The following is a 16,715-nucleotide window of genomic DNA, read 5'->3' as shown; positions in this document are numbered from 1 at the left end:
TTAAATTTCAATTCATTTGTTTTTTATAGGCATTAACCTGCAGGAAAGAAGGTAAAAATGCATGTTTGATATGAATTCGTAATTAATTAATTCGCTTCAAGCATCGTTTTTATATTTCTAAGATTCAGCTTTCTTGAGTTTTTCGATTAAGCTTTATCAATTATTTCAGTAAAGTAAGTGAAAGTTGTTTTAACTTCTAATTACAAGGAAATCCCCCGGATAGTTGCAGTAACTGATTGACAACTTAATAAATTACTCTTGTGGTTTTGGCAACGATTTATAATTAATATACATTATCTATTGGTATCGTATTTTAACCACTATAAAGAGAATAATTGCCAGATGCTGTATTTTTGATGATTCCTAATAAAACCAGCGAGGACAAGTCTATGCTATTTTAGGTCTCATATGTTTGCAGAATTAATACAATATGCAGTTTTTTATTAACAACTAAAATGTTTTCGACGGATATCGACATTGAGTTTAAATGTTGGATTTCAAGGAAAAAATATTTCAAAGACGGAACATAATAAAGTTATATAAATATGGTTAACGTTTTACTTAATTACCTTGTTAAAACTAACAAACATCATTGGCAAGTTATTGGTAAAAGTATGAAACTATCAATTTAAAAAGAAAATCATTCTGCGAAAACAGCAGCTGAGAAACGGAAAATTACAATTAAATAGCTTTATGATACGAGTAAAAGTTGTACATTCAAATTTAGCACATACGGTATGCATCCACCTCTCTCCCCTTTGTGCTGAGTTTAGTATACAAATATGGAAATGCGATGATCAACAATGGTGAATGGTGGTTTTACAATTATTTATTGCAACCGTAATTCAATAATTCAATGGGTATGTGAAAGTGCAGTGCAGCGAAAGGTTTGAAGAGGTAATTAACATTGCACTCACTGCCTATAACAACAAACAGCATTGAAAGCTGGCCTTATTAAACTAATTAGTTGCAGGTTCACGTCGTAGACAAATCGGACAAGAAAAGTAAAAGGCCCTACAAAAACGAAATGATTTCAAAAGCGCAGCAACAGCTAAAACTATTGGTGGGAGTTCCCCAAATTAGGTCATGGTAATGCTTAACTTGAGGTCAGCAACAAATGCTAGCCCGTTAATAGCTGCTGACTAAACTAAAGATTGTGGATTGTTAATCGCATCTCGCAGATTCCTTAAGAACGTGAACGTCAATTTACAAATATAATCGGTATCGGGTATAAAAATACTGCATAAATATATAAACATATTCATCTAATATAAAACGAACTTTACAACAAATATTATTTGAGTTCTCTTAATCATGATGATATGCAGGTAACGTGAGTTAAATCCAAATATCATTTCGATGCTGAACTACAATAGGTCCTTAAATCTTTTTTTTGATAACTTTTGTACATTTTATAGAGCACATTACATTGCACATTTATTAAATAATAAACGTAAAGTAAAGGTAAACAAAAACAAAAGAAAATAATACCAATAACGAAATCTATTTAAACTCGAAATATAAACGAAATACTGAAATAATACTCAAAATATTCACAATGATATTTTCAGTTTTGAGGAAATTACATAAGAGGTTTAAGCCGCAGTCGTTGCAGTTTAATGAAGTGGAAAATAAACATAATCGTATATGTGTATGTTTGTAACATATATCATATTGTGGAGCGAATAGAGGCCTAGTAAGAAAAGTTCATAGAGTAAGCAAAGCGGAAAATTTAATTAACCAAAAGAGTTAACGACATTTTCCAAGTTTACATAACATTTGACTGTCATCATTACGCAATTCAAGTTGTTTTCCATCGTGCTTATTTCGTTGCTGTTGGTTCAGTTCTGTTGAAGATTGTTATTGTTTCTGTCACGGTTGTTGTTCTAGTCAAATGTTCATCACCTTGCCAATGTTCCACTTGTTAGCGTCATTCGATTGACATAACTAGAAAGTGAATGTTATAATTAAATACAATGGATTATTGGCCTTACAAGAAATATTTGACTGACTTTTAGTAAAGGGCAGCTTTTGTGTTCCAATATTCGCTCGTTACTTTAATCGATATATCACATTCACAAATCGTTTTAGTCATACAAACCATGACTAACAAACCCCCAGCCGGTCACCTAGTTAACTGGTCAGCTGGTCAATTGGCACACACACTCTTAACACAATCGCATAAAGCAAATGTGGCTTATGTCAGGGGCACAAGTTGAAGACTGTGAAAATTCTCACAGTGCCCACAATTCGACGCATATGACATTGTGCTCTTTAGCAATAAATAATTTATGCATTTTGTATTTCACCTTTACTCACTTGTACTTAAACATAAAATATATTTATACATTTTTTTTGCACAATACCGAAAGAAATTAATAGCAATTGACAGGCGCGATGCAATTGATTTATTGACGAGATGGAAACGAACCAATGCTTCGTGTGGCAAAGAACATAAAGCGGGACACATAGGTTAAGACAGATGATTTATTGGCATTTTCTACAGTTAAGCGTGTTGACTAAGAATGCGAAAATAAACACCTTCATTGTATTGTCAATAATCTGTTCTACTATCTCACAAATGTGATCCGTATTTATTTTCTAATAATAGAATTGTTATCATGTTTCAAATTAAGTAGGGAGGAGTAAAAACATATTTATGTTACCCTCAGCTTGAAAATAATTTTGGTAAATGAACTCGAACTCGTCTGTAGATACTGAAAGGGTCAGAAATACATTTATGCACTTTGAACAATAATTTAATGAAAATTTTCGAACACACCTTTAAACTTGACTTAAGTTATCTACTCACTAAATAAATGGTATTAGGCCTTTGTTCCTAATATTCAAATAAAGAGATAATTCTACCTGAAGAGATATTCAGCCATTAATCGCTTAATAGTTTGAATTTCCCGTAAATTTAAAGGCGACGACTGAAAGAGAACTATTAATTTGTGGTAAGATCAATCCCAAAACCAGTCCATGATAACACATTGTGCTCGGGACGTAATTTAAATCATGTTTTAAAATAAATAAAATAAAAAAACTAAAAACAACAACTGAGGCTTCAAGAAAATAATTACGAAAAGGAGTTTAAAAACTCTAAATCGAAGCTAAGAAGCGTGTTAGTGTGGAAGGTCTCAAGTTAATTGACATCAAGATTTCATTATACTCGTTCGATGTTGATTAGAATTTGCATAGCAATAACGAATACCGATTTCTGACTCTCACTTTGTGTACTCTCTGCGTAAAATATAACAGTAAAACGGTATGCACAAACAAAAGTCCATGAGCGAGTGGAGTACATGATAATAATAATATTAATAATAATAATATAATTTTCTATAGTAGAACTAAAAGTACGGACGGTCCGTGGGATGAAGAAAGATGGAGGGAGCGCCAGACACACTGATGGACGGGAACAGAAACGAGCACAAAAGCCAAAGAACAGCCAACTGATTGAGGGAACAAAATTGAAACCAAGTTGTACAACAAGTTCAACAACCTTTTGAAACCGTTGAGGAGAGAAAGAAGCACGGAGAACGAGAGAGGAATGAATACTTACAACAACATTTGAGGCCAGAGCCAGAGTTGCTCGCTATGGTTTGAGTGGCAACTACGTAGTACGTACCGATTACTTCACATACACAACGCAACACAACACAACACAACACACACACTCGTGTACAACTTAGCAAGAGAGCTTTGAGACTGTCGATGTTGATGTCAATTTCGATGATCACGATGAGGAAGCGCGAATAGCCTACGAAAGGGCGCCAACGGTACATGAAAGTTGAGTTCTTATTCTCATTCTCAGTCTCATTCATATACTCATTCCCAGTGCTTTGTCTAAGCAATTTCGCAAATCGAATCAAAGTAATTTGCCCGCCTCGAAAATTGATTCCTACGACGAGTTTTAGTATCTATAGATACTTACTTTACGAGTTCATAATATTTCAAGAAGTTGAGCTTGTATCTGCAACCTGAAATTGTTTGCATGCTATACCCACAGTAGCTCCTCAAAACAATTATTTGATTTTGGCAGCAAACAAATCAAATAAGTAGGTAAGAGAGTTGTTAACTGACGATCGAAGTTGAAAACCTGATCAGTTTTGTTCTTTCGTTGCGGTTTTATAGAAGTCTTTATTTTTGCTTCATTTGAATCGAAGCTTTCTATTTCACAACTGATTTGTTTGTATATACAACAATCAGTTTAAATGTTTAAGTTTTATGACACACTTGTCAGCATTCAAAAATTTCAGTGAGTCCGTGTTACCAACCTTTGAAGACCTAAATTTGGAACGGAACTTTTTATGATCACACTAAACTCTATTTATTATTATTTATTTTATTTTGAGCTTTATAAAAATGTTTGAAAACACACAAATTTAAAATCATTTTCATTTAATTTGAATATTGTATTCCCATTAAATACCAAATAATCTAGTAGTTATTAATTTTCCAATAAATGAATAGATATTAGAGAATGAAGAATTGGAGAGTACACATCAGCTCGAGTCCTTTGTATACTGTTGTATGCTTTACTTTTTACTTTACAAGTTCACATGAGTACTCGAATATTCACTGCTCCAATGATTTTACCCGCGCGTGTGGGCTCTGCGAAAGAAATCTGAATGACAGCCAATCCAAAGTGAATATAAAATCAAATTGAAATCTGTAAAGCAATCAATTGACCAGTGATCCAGAGCAATAAAAGCCGGTCTGCTCTATGTGTGACTGTCAGATTGTCGATCTGTCCCAGAGGCTGCACCTAGACCTTGTCAATAGTCAAAAGCGAGTTCAAATGCGACTCTAATGAACACAGAAAAACAATGAATTGGTTTTTAAAAACTTACAATTACTAATGAACATAACAAACTTTATACACCCTCTATTAATATGCATATAATATAAATAATATCGTGCTCTTTAACAACAATATATATATAAATTCATATACCATCTATGCGTATGTACACATATAGAACTATTAATGTTTAAATAAAATCAGGACAAATATTACAAATAGTTTGCTGATACTAAGTCAAATGGAAAGTTTGTATTGGAAATAGACAATATCAATATCTGATCAAATTTATTGCTGGAAATGATCGATTCTATTGATCGTTCAACAGCAATTAATCGCTATTTGCAGTCATAATTGCAATGAAAGCTATAATGATATTCGAAAGAGTATCGATATTTCAGTGCAATGAAGTATTCGTATAATTTTCTTCACATCGATATAACAAGCACCTAAACACAAGCTAAATGAATGGAATGGAAATAAAGTAGGTCACATACAGCGACCTAAACTTGTAGACATGTGCGAGTTTATTGTTGTTGCGGCTATTGCTGTAGCTGTTGCTGTTGTTGTGGCTGTTGCTGTTGCTGTTACTGTTGCTGATGTATTGTTGCTGCCACATTTGTCAACTCGAAAGGAAAATGAATGAAACGCATTGAAATGCTACGCCGCGTGGGGCGGTCTTCAATTAACAATCAATTGAACAGTAACTAAATTAAATAGCCTGAAAGGTGTTTCTGTAAACAGAATTCCGTGTGCCACACCCACTTATTCTTTCACTGGGCGGTGAGAAATCTATGCTAAATGCAAGATAATTTGATTAATTACGAGAAAATTACTTAATACGATAGATAGTCGGAGACTTTCACATGAAGCGACATTAGCCCAATTCGCCATCATGATTTATGATTTTTTCTAGGTTCTGTAAATCGTTTTTACTGTTTTTTTTCTCTCTTTTGTTTCTGCATCTCGTTCTTCATCTTCATCTTCACATTCAACTTCATCATTTCGTTTTTGCTATTTTCTGCTTTTTCCATTTTTATTGTTCGTCATTGCAAATTAATTTCTCTTCGCGGTTGCCGGAAGTGGGTTAATAAGTGATAACGTGGCGAAAATGTAAACACAGTGAACAGAACGTGAAATACGTATTCGCTAAGTGATAAACAGTTAAATAGCAATGGTGTTCGAAAAGCGCACAAAAACCTGTAAAAACAAACGAAAATTGCTGATAAACGAGAGAAATCAAACAACTTTGACACAGTTTTTCCTCTCAATTCAAAACTTAGGCTCAATTTTGGTCAACAAAATTTCAACGTCGTTCTACACAATTTATTTGGCCATCAACATCATCAAAAGCTAACAGCTATCATCGCTCAATTTATTTACATAGATATGTCTGTTTGTGTGAGTAGGCGTAGGATTAATCATCAAATCATGTTTCCGCATTATTTGGGCATGCAATATAATTAATTTTAATTAAAATTGACAATTAAGGTATTTGTGAACCCTGTACAAAAAACCAGACTTTGGCAATTTTTTTAAATTAAGCATCGAAAGCTGAAATTCTCATTTCAACTTACATATCATTCATGATATAGATCTCGTAGTTGTAAACTATTTTCTGAAACTTTAATAAATGTTATTAATAATGGTTCCATCGTGTAACAATACCTTAATTTAGATCCAATAGATTACGATATAAGTTTAATTTTGACAGACATACATACCTAAAAATGAAAAAGAAAACATTGATTAATACTTATCAAAAATAAAGTTTTACATCTAGTACAAATATGTGAGAATGTCACTGTTGAGTGAACAAGCAAAAATAGAGTTGGTATATTTTACCATTATAGGGGGGATAATTCCTCACTACGCTTCCTCTACATACACTAACTATATTCTAGTATGCTACCCAATGAGTAACGGGAATATTAAATGGAACAAAGTTCCGACCTATACAACTCGAAGCAAAACGGTTGATAATTGGCCAATGCGCTTAGATATTTGCTTAATGACTCGACTGGAAAAAACACTTGCAATTGACCAACTAGAAGGGCTAATTATGACCACAGACTATTGACCTGTGCTGCTCCGGAGGTCAGAGTAGTTCAAACTAGTTTTGTGATAAATCAAGTTGCAACTGGGCCGAAGCGAGCAACGCAATGTTGAATTTTGTAGCCAAAATATTTCGGTCCAAATACGGGCAAGTAAGAAGTATCATTCGCAGTCGTACATCTGCGATACCTTTAATTAAAAGTACAGCCGTATAAATTATGCAAGACTTGCTCAAATACGGCAAACACCTAAATATTTCATGAGCTGAATTCCAACTACCATTACCATCTCAGCGTCTCAACGTTCCCCTTTTGCTCTAACTCATGCACACACATTTAGATTCAAACAATGGCGGCTCGGTCTTACGCTCGGGTGTGTCTATCGTGCCACATAGTACAATCTCTAGCAATTGTGCATGATTTGCTCAAATGGAGCTCGCCCAAGCTACTTTGGCCAGGCCATAGCTGTAGCTGTAGCTGTAGCCATCGGCGGTGGCATAGTTATTTGTTTATAGCTGTTTTTTGTCGCCACTAACAGCAACAACAACAACAACAAAAACAAAAACAAAAAACAAATAAACTGCACAACAGCAACAACAAGAGCACTAACAGACTTTACTACATTTTGACTGTGGCCCACGTACGTGAGGCAAACAAATCGAAGACAAAGTTGAACAATGTTATAGTCGGTTAGAAAGGAGTGACCAAGGAGACTGTGAAGAGAAGAGGGTGATGTGTGTAGACGCACCACCCACAAGTAATGCAGCAATGAATTTTGTATCAAAACTGAATTTAAATCATCAATACATGTGGAGCATTATATAAAACCAATCACATGACTTCAATGAAACAGCGCTTACCATTCTTTGATAGCGTTATACTAATATTTTCTTGTCAGCACTCATTTTTAAAATACTTAGATTATGATTACATATTCCTATGCATTTCTACATTTTTTTCGTCTCTTTCTTTAACCAGCTCAATTTTGTAGGTCTCTAAAAATATATAATAATAACAGCTTGATTTTTTTTTTTGGGACAACAAATTTATTTTATTTAAATAAAAATGCACTCGAGGGCAGCGGCCGCTAGAAAAAGGTAAAAATGCAGGGAGAGACGTTTTTGCTGTTATTTTTTGGGCGCGACTTGGAAATTGTTTTGTTTTTTTCTTTTTCATCTGGTTTAGCGGTGGAGGAAACCTTGGGGGTTTCTCAGTCTCTCCCAACTCTCTGGCAGCAGTTTAGAGACTATGTTTGGAGTGTCGGTGTCTGCAATTCGAAATAATCGCGTCCACCTACATAATTTAGCATGTGTTGTTTGTGGTGCTGCTGTTGCTGTTGCTGTTTCTGTGGCTGTTGCTATTGCTATTGCTGCGGTGGCTGCCTAAATTATTGGTTGTAAATAAAAGCATTGACGTCGTTGGGGTCCGTTGTGTTGTCTATTGCCGTAATTGCCTAGACTCTACATTACAAGTTCATATATAAAAAAAACTTTTGGAGCTAATAACTGTCTGTTTGCCTTTTGTTTGGGTCTGAAAACACAGATTTCAAACTGGAATGTAGATCCACAAACTCAGTTCTGGGCACGTTAAAATCTGTTTAACAAATATTTAGCATCAATCTCATTGAATATGCAAAATGTTTTCTACGAAAACAAAAAATATTCAAAATTATCTCAAAACGTAAAATATCTCATAACAATCAAAACAAGAACATTTCAATCGCGGGTGCTTGACTTCAAGATACCCTTTCGTATGGCTTATACTCATTATCAGATTAGAAACTGAGGTTTTTTAAAACAGATTTATTGTTTTATTTATTATTATTATTTATACCTGTGTATAAAATGTTTGTCAGCTTTTCTCAAACATAATATACTCCACTATTTTTTACGTACAAGATTAAAACAAAATATTTAATCAAATTCAAGATTGTCAAATAAAAGGCAGGGTTTTAAATGATTTATCGTCTCGCCAAAATACCAAGCGACATCAACAGCTTTAGCAGAAATCGCATCGTCTTCCTGGAAGTGCTAAATTAATTTGCAGAATTCGGCCCGTCACCTGCCTCGGGTTTTTTGATCGCTCGATTGCTCCTTAGCTCACTCACCTTGACCGCACATAACAGCCAACAGCAATATCAACAACTACTATAAGAACAATACAACACGAAAAAACATCACATTTGAATATCGTAAATAAAAAAATAACGAATGGGCAAATATTTTTGAGACCGGGCTACCCAGAGCGGAGAAGTTTAATATAATATAAATTTGTGCTGATAGGAAATATACGAAACAGGTAGAAGAAGGCACCTCCACACCTTATATATAATTTCCCCGCTAAAAAATCACCCCATTTATGAACTATAGTAATACATTAGGAGACATCTAAAGTATATACATATAATAAACATGTTCAGAGATACTTTACTAAGCATTAGTAACTTAATAAAACAAAATTAAAAAGGGGTGATATTCTTAATTTTGTAACTGAATGAAAATTCTTAGGCAAAGCTAAATATTTACAATTTTTGGAGATACCAAATTTTTTAACATTAATTTTTAGGGTTGCACGCTGAGGAAGTTAGTATTAGAACTTTCGTTTCCGCTTAGCAAATTGAAAAAATAACAACTTTAAATGTGAAAGGTTAATTCCGGTACATAAATAAAAAATCTATTATAAGTGAGATACAATTCGAAGTTAGTTCGAGTCCAGACACAACGCAAACAGCTCTTTTTTTTGCACCTGACCAAAATGAAACGATTATTTTAATTAGTTATTTGCACATCACAACATTATTCCTATTGATATATTCGTTATAGAAGAATGGGCAAGACTGATGCAATAAGTGAAAAAAGATGCGAACTTAGCTATTATTTTCACTAAATGACTTTCTTATTAAACGTTAAATTTTGAGGTTTGAAATTTGAAAAGTAAACATTAGACATTAGTAGACATTAGCTTCTACCGAATAGTGACATGCCCAAAGATGAAACTGTTGTTAGTTAAACATTTGATTAAACTTGTTTTTTGCATTTTGTATTACTGTTCTATGATATGTTGTTGTCTTTGTTATTGTGACAGCAGACTGAATGATTGATGATTTGTTGTTTGTATAACATGATAAGATTCGCTTGTCTAAAGCAACTATTCGTTGAACAAATCTGGCAACTCTGGCCATTGTCTGGGGCAACCTTGCTCATGTTGAGTGACAGAAAGGTTCGTGCTGATAATTGTTGAATGCAAAAATACGAAAGAGAAAAATATATGAAGACTTCGACGTACAACTTTGGAGAGGGGAATTTGAGAAAAAGGCAAAGTCAACGAATCTCAAATCTTTACTAAATAATTATATGAATAGATACATAGATAGATAAGATAGCTGCCACAAGGCAAAAAATATAGGCAACATTATAATAGCTGGCGATAAGGAAAATTTTAACGATAATTCTTATCTGCAGATTCTCTTACATTTAGAGTCTAAAATGTACTAAAACAAGTAAGAAAGCTGCAGTCTACGTTCTTTAAATAACAGCAAAACAATACGGTATTATTCTTAAAATGTACCAAGTTAATACATCGAAAACATTCTAAAATATGTCAAAAGCAATATTTTATACTACTTTATTCGAGATATACTTTAGTACTATATACAAAATATTTATATGAGATCAGTGTCGAGAGGTCTAAAAATATTTATATTATAACCAAATCTTTGGAAACGAAGTTACAGTAAGAGATAAAGAGAAGCATTTAATATCTATGTACATGTATTGCCTCGATGTTTGACGATGATAACAAATGATTAACAGATACCTCGAAGTATCAGCAAAAATTCCATGTTAAAATTAAATTTAACACACTTAGAATCTTTAATTATCAATTATCAACTACTGCAATTTTGTTTAAGTGTGTTGTTTACAGTGTTAATTACTTGTTATATTATAAAATACATATTCTAATTTCTAAATAATAGTTCACAGATACTAAGCATATTGTTAACGCTGCTCACAACCTTCTAGAAAAGTTCACACTACGCATCTCTTCAAAGTTCAATGCACCTGTCTAACTAATTAACCTAGAAAAATGCAAATAGCCATTCGCACAGCAACATTGCCCTCAACACGCCCCTTAAGAGTACAATAACGTCAACAGCAACAACAAAATCTAAGCCAAACAATCAATCAACGCTGTCGCAACAGCAACAAAGTTCTCTTGAGCACGTCGTGCAGAGAGACCGAATCGCATCTAAAAGCACACAACCCTGTATAATTATATAGAAGTATGAACGCACTCATTCTTTTTTAAATACAGTTGCATGTCGCATAACAAGGTGGGTTAAGATAATGTTCATGCATGTAAAATTATTTTTTAAATTACTTCTATGTCTGTTGTGCATCCAACACTACAACATTATTTTCATTGGATTTTTAACAATAAGTGACCTGCTTTGTAGCCATCTCTAATGTCAACTTTTCATTCGAAAATGCAGATCATGGAATATGGAATAAGAATGTTGCAATATCCAGAGTATCTCAAAGACACTAATTGATATTTTCAAAAGTTAATTCACAATTCAACATCTTAGAGACGCACCTAATCAATGTCTTTTAAGTGGCCCTCTAAGCCGCCACCGTTGACTGTTTTCTAGTAGTTGACTGTAGATGGTCACATTGGTAATTCGAGAATTAACTGAGATGCAAATACAAACGAGATGCATACAGAGCAATTATGATCACATTATACACAGTGACAGGCAAGACAGGGGCGATTGTGCAGAGGAGAGCGAAGACAAGAGAAGAAAACTTCGAGGGTAGTGAAAAGGCAAAAACAAAAGCAAAGTGCGTCTAAAATTAGATGAAACGTCTAGGGGCACCGTTTTCCTAGGGCCCTGTGCCTGGGGTCGATCTTTTAGGTGATTAACCGCACAAGGCCCCAGCAAAACTCGACCGAATGCTCGTATGCTTCTGACTCTTGACAACCAGATACGAATGCCTTCTAATTGCAGCTGAGCAAGAGAGAAAGACTCACTATATCTATTTTTATCTATAACCGAGAAATTCAAGGAACATTATATGCTACAATTCACGGAACGTCATAATAACTATTACATTATATTTTTTAAGCTAAGATAGATTAAGAATCACTTTATATGATGCAGATTATAAATTACCCGCAAATGGTATAATTATAGATCATAATAAAATAATACAAATAATACTAACATTATTTACAATACAGACAGCATCACAAGAAGTCACACTTTAAATATTATATTTTCGATCTTCTTGCTTCTACGTCTGGGGTTTCTTTAACTATTTGTAGAAAACCATGTAAATTGATTTAACAATTTTAAATAAAACTGCGTGCCAATCTTAAGTTAGTATTTTTATATAATTTTCATTTTTATCTTTTTGCTTATTTTTGTTCAATTTATTTATTATCTTTTTTAGAGACCAGAAAGACGTCTTACATTTTATTGGCAATCATTCACTGAGAAATTATTTATTTCTGTTATTTTTGTTTATTTATTTGTCTTTTTTTCGATATTTCTGGGGATTAATAAATTTTGTATGTCACAAATAGTAAAATTTGTGTAAATTTGTTCGAGGTAATTACGCTTTTAGCCGGCAATTGGCATAATTTTAATTGATGTGATTGCAGTATTGGATCGCCTTGGGCTGAAATTGTTTCGACGGGACAAAATTTGTGCTATTTTTGGGCTGAATGTTGAATTCAATTATTTTGCTCAGACCATCGAGCTTCACAGCGAATAATCGGACAAAAAAACTGTTAACAAAATGCTTTTAAAGTAAGCATGAGTAGTACACTTCAGTTCAATTCACTTGGGTTTCCATAAATTCACAGTTCGTCTTTGAAAAGAGTGAGACTCTAAAGACGATAAGTTGGATGGCCCTCAAAAATTAGCACAAAGCACAACAATTGTTGTCGTGAGAATAGGAAGTCATAAACCGAAGCCGAGGGCAAGTTCTTAACACCAAATGGAGCACTTAACAGATATGTCAATACTTCGTTTATTGGTATAGCTGCTCCTTTATTTACATATACATTGTATACCCATACTTACTACTATATCTTGTTAGATATTTACAAAAATGAGTGCGGGTGAGCAGAAATACACCATGAGTCTTTTGAAACCCATTTCACTCAACATCTGAACTGAAGTGGCAACTGTTTTAATAAGGGACTCAACTGCGAAGTAATTCTGTTGATACAAAAGATTATGGCTAAAAGTATTCAAAAGATTTACTCAATTAACAAGCTAACAATTTTTGTTGTTGTCAAAGCATCATGGAGAGAAATGAATACAAAATTCTTTAGTTTGTAGTACTTTTATATACAAAGTAAACTACATATTTCCTTTTGCAAAAAATGATTCACTATATTCTACAGCATGATTAAATTCACTCTCATCAAAAGCCAGATTTCAAACTTTTCTTCTATCCACCTAACAAAAAAAATTTCAAAAGCCCTTTAAGACAAAATCAACTTTTGCCTTTTACGTTTCTAAGAATTTCAAGCCGAATGCGGTCAACGTTTAATTAAAATAACAAAAAAAACCAATCAAAGCATTAAATTGTAAAGCTAGCAGTTCATGGGGAACCTAAAGGTATACGGGAAAAAGTGAAAATCAGTTGTGGCATTAAAATTTACGACAAACTGAAAAATACAAAAGTATTTTGTATACATGTTTTAAAAAGATTAAATTTCTATTGGACAAATTTGAATATATTTGTTTAATATTTGAAGACCCTTAACTCTTGGTAGAAATAAAAAAGGATCTACAAAATGTGCTGCTTTAAGTGTACACAATATATATATTGAGAATCATCAATAATACTGCCAGAGCATGCTTTGGTATTTTGTGCGAGTTTATTTAAGAATCGGTTGAGCTGCTTATGTGATAAACAAAATTTCATAAAGATCCAATCATATTCATATAAAGTTTGTTTTAAATTTGAGCCACGACTACTTCTGCCCTGGCAAAACATAAATCAAATGGCGATTGGTTGCGATCAGCTTAAAATTGTAAAGAACGGCTGCTGATTCGGTTCACAATCTGGAGTTTTTTGTAATCAATGGTGCATTTAAACCTAAATATATATCGAAAGCCTTCTGTAAAATGTAGTATTTTTCCGGTATATTAAGTTGCTAACATTTAAGAATAATATTGTAATGTCTTGATCTTATGGTTCCAGTTAGTTGACACTTACGCACGATCAATTTTCTTATATTGAAGTACTGTATAAAACGAATAGTTATTTCGATAGTTTTTAAAAAATGAATTATCGTGTTTATTTATACCAATACACGAGAAAAGTTTAACACCGAAGCAGAGCCCAACAAAATCAATTATTATAGTTTTTATATTACATTATTGAAATTATATTGATTGAAGTTATTTTTATTTGATATGAATTAATGTTATGATAAACTTTTAAATTTGATATACAGACAAAATATCGGTTATCTGTGAATTATGGATAATAATATATAATCCCTTACATTCCCATAGGCAGATTATACAAATTTATTATTTCTAACCTATTTCCAGTCGTCAAAAACTAAAAAAAATTGAGTTAACAGTGTGGCTACTACTTCAGTGGAATAAGATGGGAACGCAGAACGATCTTTTGGTAACATAAGAAAACCATTATGAAGAATGCTACAAGTCCATAAAAACAGCACACAAGATATACAAACTGCATCTAACAATAAATATATGTGGTACATACAGAACTAGTGAAAAAGAGACAAGGATAGAATGTATCTATGATCCACACATGGGATCCTAAATTCTCATTTATCGCCGACACTAGTGGAACTCTTCTGTTCATCCACCCCACCTCTCCACACCATCATGTTTTACTCACCCTATTGCATTCCAAGGCAGCGGCACTGTGCTCCTCCCGTTGACGAAAACAGTGGCTGCATTTGCTCTTGTTGAATATATTTGGTGAGAATTTACGACAGTCCGCGGTACGTCCGCAACTCGCAGTCAGCGGGGGCGTTGAAACTGCCGTTGTCGCTGCTGGGGCTGCGGCTGCTGATGTTGTTGTTGTTATTGTTGAAGTTGACATTTTCTGCAGTTGCGTTTTGATTTTTTTTCTCAGCTGCTGGACCGTTGCAATTGGAAGTGAAAGAGAAACGAACGAGCAAGATAGACAGAAAGAGAGAGAAAGAGGCAGATAGAGCTCACCTCAGCGTTGTTGCTTTTGCTCAGGGCTAAGCGGCATTGTGTTCACATAAACAACACACAAAAACGCACACGCACACTCGCACACACACTCGCGAAACTGCAAATACGCGAAAAGAGCAGCAAAACACAAAACACAATTGGAATAATTTTGCACAATTTGTGCTTTTTATCTCTCTTCTTCTGCTTCTTCTAATTTATCTTCTTCTTTCTTGATGTTTGTCGACACTTGATAAAAGGTGGAGCGCAAGCAGTCGCAGAGGGGCTAACAATATGACACGGGAGGCGGGTTCTGGCAGCCTTACATATTTATGCAAATGCGCCGACCGACGACGCAATTGATATTGTTATTTTTGCTTGCTGTTGTTGTTACTTTGCTGTTGTTGTTGTTGTTGTTTTTCGTACTCCACAGAAGCAACGGCACAGCAGCCGTAAGGCTTTAGTGTTGCTCTTGTTGTTGTTGCTGTTGCCGTCGACGTCGACAGCGACGTTTCGTTGTTGTCGTTGTTATTCTTTGCTAATTGCTCCAAAAATAGCAGCACAATCGCTGAGTCGGCTCCTTGTTGCTGTTACAATACACTTTTTAACTTGAATTCGCTAACAGTTATGCGCGTTTGCTTTGCCCTTTAGATTTTTATATCAACTTTATATTTTTTGGCATGGCAAGCAAATAATACGAATATATATGAATACAACCGAGAAAACGGAAAATACACAAACACATCCACATGCACAAGCACATTTACTCACACGCAACGCGCACACACTACAAAAATTATTCAATTTTGCTTTGCACTTGGCTTCTTTGGGACACACCAACAAAACACTTGGCTGTGGCTGTGAAGTTTCGCTAGAAGCTGCTGCTATTGTTGCTACTACCGACAAACACGCGTTCGTTAAATGTTGCTCTCGGTTCGAATGCACACACGATACTGACTACCAGACCCAACAACAAGTCGAGCGGCAGCCACACGAGCGCCAATACCAGAGAGTACCCAACCATAATAAGAGAGCGCTTTAACGCTATGTCAAAACCAAGATGTCGAGAGACATTAGCAACGCAATTTGGAGTCGGCTCTCTTGGTGGAGGCTCTCTCTCTCTCTCTCTCTTTCTGTCTGTGGCTCTCCGACGCTTCGGTCCGTTGTACTTAAAGTTAACAGGGTATTAGTTCCAATACACTGTGCATTTGATAACTGATAAAATGGAATAGCAATGAACAAATTTACGTGTAAAATAACTTATTAATAATATGAGACGATTACAAACAGAGTATTAAGAACTGCATTTCAAATCAATCAAAATACCGTCATACATTATATAATATATTACTGCTTTATTTATAATTTATGTAAACATATGTACATATGTATGTACATATTTACCAGTGCATAATTCTTAAAAACAAATTGTTAAAAAATCAACACGAATACTGTAAAGTTCTGTGACATCATGCTCTCTGCTGCTCTTCTACAAGAGAGCAAGTGCGCTCATACTTAAGCTCGGCTTCAAACTTGGTTCGATGGAGCTGTTGCCATCGTAGCGGAAAAACCACTATTTAGCCCCGCTAAAACGCAAACGGCTAGAAATACATATACGATTTCCAAGTTATAGCTTAAATTTACTGGAACTATACAT

At 34.2% G+C, this 16,715-nt stretch overlaps 1 protein-coding gene across 3 annotated transcripts in view; it reads right to left on the bottom strand.

The window, feature by feature from the left end:
- Window positions 1-16,005, bottom strand: part of LOC132798972 (protein outspread) — a 69,903-nt gene extending 53,898 nt beyond the window's left edge. For 2 of the 3 annotated variants that reach the window (XM_060811023.1, XM_060811024.1), the window contains exon 1: window positions 14,757-16,005. In XM_060811023.1, coding sequence (XP_060667006.1) covers window positions 14,757-14,963 — 207 coding nt within the window. In that variant the 5' untranslated portion in view covers window positions 14,964-16,005. The remainder of the gene's footprint in view (window positions 1-14,756) is intronic. The other variant, XM_060811026.1, reaches the window with a different exon arrangement.
- Between the last annotated feature and the right edge of the window lie 710 nt (window positions 16,006-16,715).

Source organism: Drosophila nasuta, chromosome 2L, assembly GCF_023558535.2.
Source record: "Drosophila nasuta strain 15112-1781.00 chromosome 2L, ASM2355853v1, whole genome shotgun sequence".
NCBI classification, from domain to species: domain Eukaryota; kingdom Metazoa; phylum Arthropoda; class Insecta; order Diptera; family Drosophilidae; genus Drosophila; species Drosophila nasuta.
The sequence above is the reverse complement of the archived record's forward strand: the minus strand, read 5'-3'. Positions and strand labels throughout refer to the sequence as shown.